We start from the raw sequence: 2,955 nt of genomic DNA on the forward strand, positions 1-2,955 counted from the left end.
TCGCTGCTGCTCGGCACCCAGTCTTGGATGCCGATTGGCAGTTACTTTCTGAAAGACATCTTGGTAACGCAGGCTTTTTGATTACATAATAAAGGATTGATAAGTAGATCTTATAACTGACAGGCGTACCAGCAACATGTAATGTAACCTTGTTTTATAAGGACTAACGCGTTTGACAGAAACATGCCTTTTCAAGGGAAGAAGGGGCTTTTTTGGGCAATGTTTGACTTCCCATGTAAAGAAAGCCACGAGACTCGCTAATTACTGGTTTAGGTGCAGTAACGGTGACGGTGTCTTAGACTGCAATGCAAGTGCTTTCTGCAAAGTCTTCTGCAGCAAATTCTCTCATTTTTTTGAGTGTTTTATTCCGTGAGCCTGTGTGGTAGACTTTGCTGAAGTTTTCAGTAAATAGGAAAGCAAAGATGGAAATGGAGGACGTGCATCTCTTCTGTGGTAGGGGTGCTTGTAGTTGCTAACAGTACTGGATTTGATAAAATTTCAAAGCAAAAGGAGAAACTGATGTGAGGCACTTGCTCTTAACTGCTGCTTTGAGGTCTATCTTTCTGAAATGTTTTAAAGTAACTTCTTGGTAACTTCGTTATAGCAAAGCATGGCTTTGGCCCTGTTCATGTTTTTGACAAGTAGTTGAAAAGTTTTGGAGTGCAGTAATGTTCCTTGTGGGAAGCAGGAAAGAACTACTGATGAGATATGGCTGTGTCACATAATACTTTAGTGTAATGTTGTTTTTATTGAGGAACTGCTACTCAGTTTTTCTAATTGAGCTTCTACAGTGTATTCTCAGCAATACTAGGAAATAGTATTACTAGTAATATTAGTGGAGGCGCTATTTACCTGATTCTTTTAAGTAAAGCTGCATTAAGAGAGCTCAGTTTCATTAAATTTGCTTTTTAGGTTTTATTATCTTCTATCTGTCTTTCTGGCTACTCCACCAGAAAGAGAAAAAAAAATGTAAAAGAATTGTGAAAAACATGAAAGAAAAAGGATTTGTCTCCTGTATTTTTGGTTTCTTTCTGGCCTGTCTTGATTATAGTACTGTGGGATGTTACATAACAAAAGTAATGTATTCTTATTTGCTGGTATCTTTTTCAACAATATTTCAAGTGATACGGTATGTAAAAAAAAGTAGAGTAGAATGAAAGACATTAGCTAAGGTAGATCTAATAATTGCTCTTGTTCTTATGTAATAAATAAGTATAATTGGGCTTGATCTATTAATTTCTGACAGGTTAATTCTTTCTTGAATTTTTCTCAAAAATTATGAAGTGTGATTCCGTGCTACTACTCCACTTTAGAGTTTTGATTACTTAAAGAACTATCTGGTTCTTAGCTCTACTACTGCCGACAACAGGCAATTCACTTGAGCACTTTTGCCTTCTCTTTCTCAATTGTAAACATGGAATGGTGGTCTCTAAATGCTTGGAGAGTTGATGTAGTAGGAGTCCTGTTGTGTTACTGGACAACAAAACAGTGAAAAATGCAAGAAGACCAACTGAATTATTGGTCTGCTAGATTTTATGGAGCATTTTGTTTGGGTTTGGTGGGTGGTTTTTTTTCCTCTTCATCCTTTATTCCCTTTCCTTATATAGTTCTTACGAAATCTGAATATTGCCACCTGTAAGTTAATTTCTGAACATTTCCTTGTAATAGCTTTGCAATACTGTTGTTGCAATACAATTTCAGATTTTTTATTTAGTTTTTCCTCACAAAAGACAAGTCTTTGCCACTTCCTGTAATCATCTCTTTTTGTAAACTGTATGACATTCCTTTTATTTTAACTGTATGTCCCTAAACTCCTGTCTTGGTTTTGGCATTATTTTCATTGATTTTTTAAGCATCAGCTCTCAGCAGGGGCTTGGTGGTTTTGCTCTGCCTTTGTGTTGCTTTTGAGAGCTGGACTGATTAAGTGAATTAGTCTTGTCCCTGACTGCCACCAGTGGGGGAAGTTTGCTGGGTCTACGGCTCTCTGGCCATGCTGATGCCATAGGTAGTTTCCATCAAGAATTATGAACTTGGTGGTCACTGTCTAAGCAGTGCTCCATCTACGCATCAGGTGAGAAACTACCCAGTTCTCCTTCTGTGCCACTATGTGTCATGCATCTAGTTTATAGTAAAGAATAACGTGCTACGGAAACTCTCCTATGAGTTGTTTGTAAAGAATAGCTCAGTAGTTCAGGTATATTTAAACCGTGAATTGCCTTGCAGCATTTTTGAAGTTTTATGTTATATGCTGAATACTTTTTTTTTTTTTTAAATATTTCTCTTCTTTTTTGTTTCAGGATGACACAGAAGAAAATTCCAATGATGGCAGCCAGCCATCCAAAAGACGACGTATGGGCTCAGGGGACAGTTCTCGGAGCTGTGAAACTTCTAGTCAAGACCTAGGGTAATACAATTTTTTACAATTTCCACTTCTTTACTTACTGTGTTATTCAATAGGCTCTTCTTTCTTTGCTTATATATTCTTCATATATCTTTCTGAACTGAGGCACTGTCCTAGGAGTAGCTAGCTGACTTTTTCTCCCAGCATATTTTAAATTTTTTTTATTTTAAAATGACACAGAATATGCTCCAGCCAATTTACAATCAGAAGCACAGCTTATATGTTTTTAAAAGTGCATATTTTTTGAATGAATTTTGACACAGTAGTACCTGCTTTTCCTGGTGTCCTGTCTGCTGTTGTGGATATCCTTTCTTCATGTTCTGTCCCTGGGCATACTGTTGAATGCTGGTTTGGAGAAACGTATCTGAAGTGCAGTGTAAAAAAGTGGCTCTGAATGGGTTAACAGGAGGACATTCTGAAGTGCTTGTCCAACCTCATGCATGTTGTTCATTGGCATATCAATAGAGTTGAATTTCTAGAAATGTAAGTATCCCTCTTAAGGATTCTTTAATTTGTTCTAACGTTATTCTTATACTTAGATACAGCTATTTTCC

The 2,955-nt window shown here is 37.0% G+C and overlaps 1 protein-coding gene across 1 annotated transcript in view; it reads left to right on the forward strand.

The window, feature by feature from the left end:
- Positions 1–2,303: 2,303 nt before the first annotated feature.
- Positions 2,304–2,955, forward strand: part of PHF10 (PHD finger protein 10) — a 15,747-nt gene continuing 15,095 nt past the window's right edge. Inside the window, exons 1-2 of the mRNA XM_010140419.1 lie at positions 2,304–2,404; positions 2,941–2,953. Of these exons, the coding sequence (XP_010138721.1) occupies positions 2,352–2,404; positions 2,941–2,953 (66 nt within the window). The 5' untranslated portion in view covers positions 2,304–2,351. The remainder of the gene's footprint in view (positions 2,405–2,940; positions 2,954–2,955) is intronic.

This window comes from Buceros rhinoceros, unplaced genomic scaffold, assembly GCF_000710305.1.
Source record: "Buceros rhinoceros silvestris isolate BGI_N320 unplaced genomic scaffold, ASM71030v1 scaffold38877, whole genome shotgun sequence".
Classification (NCBI taxonomy): Eukaryota; Metazoa; Chordata; class Aves; order Bucerotiformes; family Bucerotidae; genus Buceros; species Buceros rhinoceros.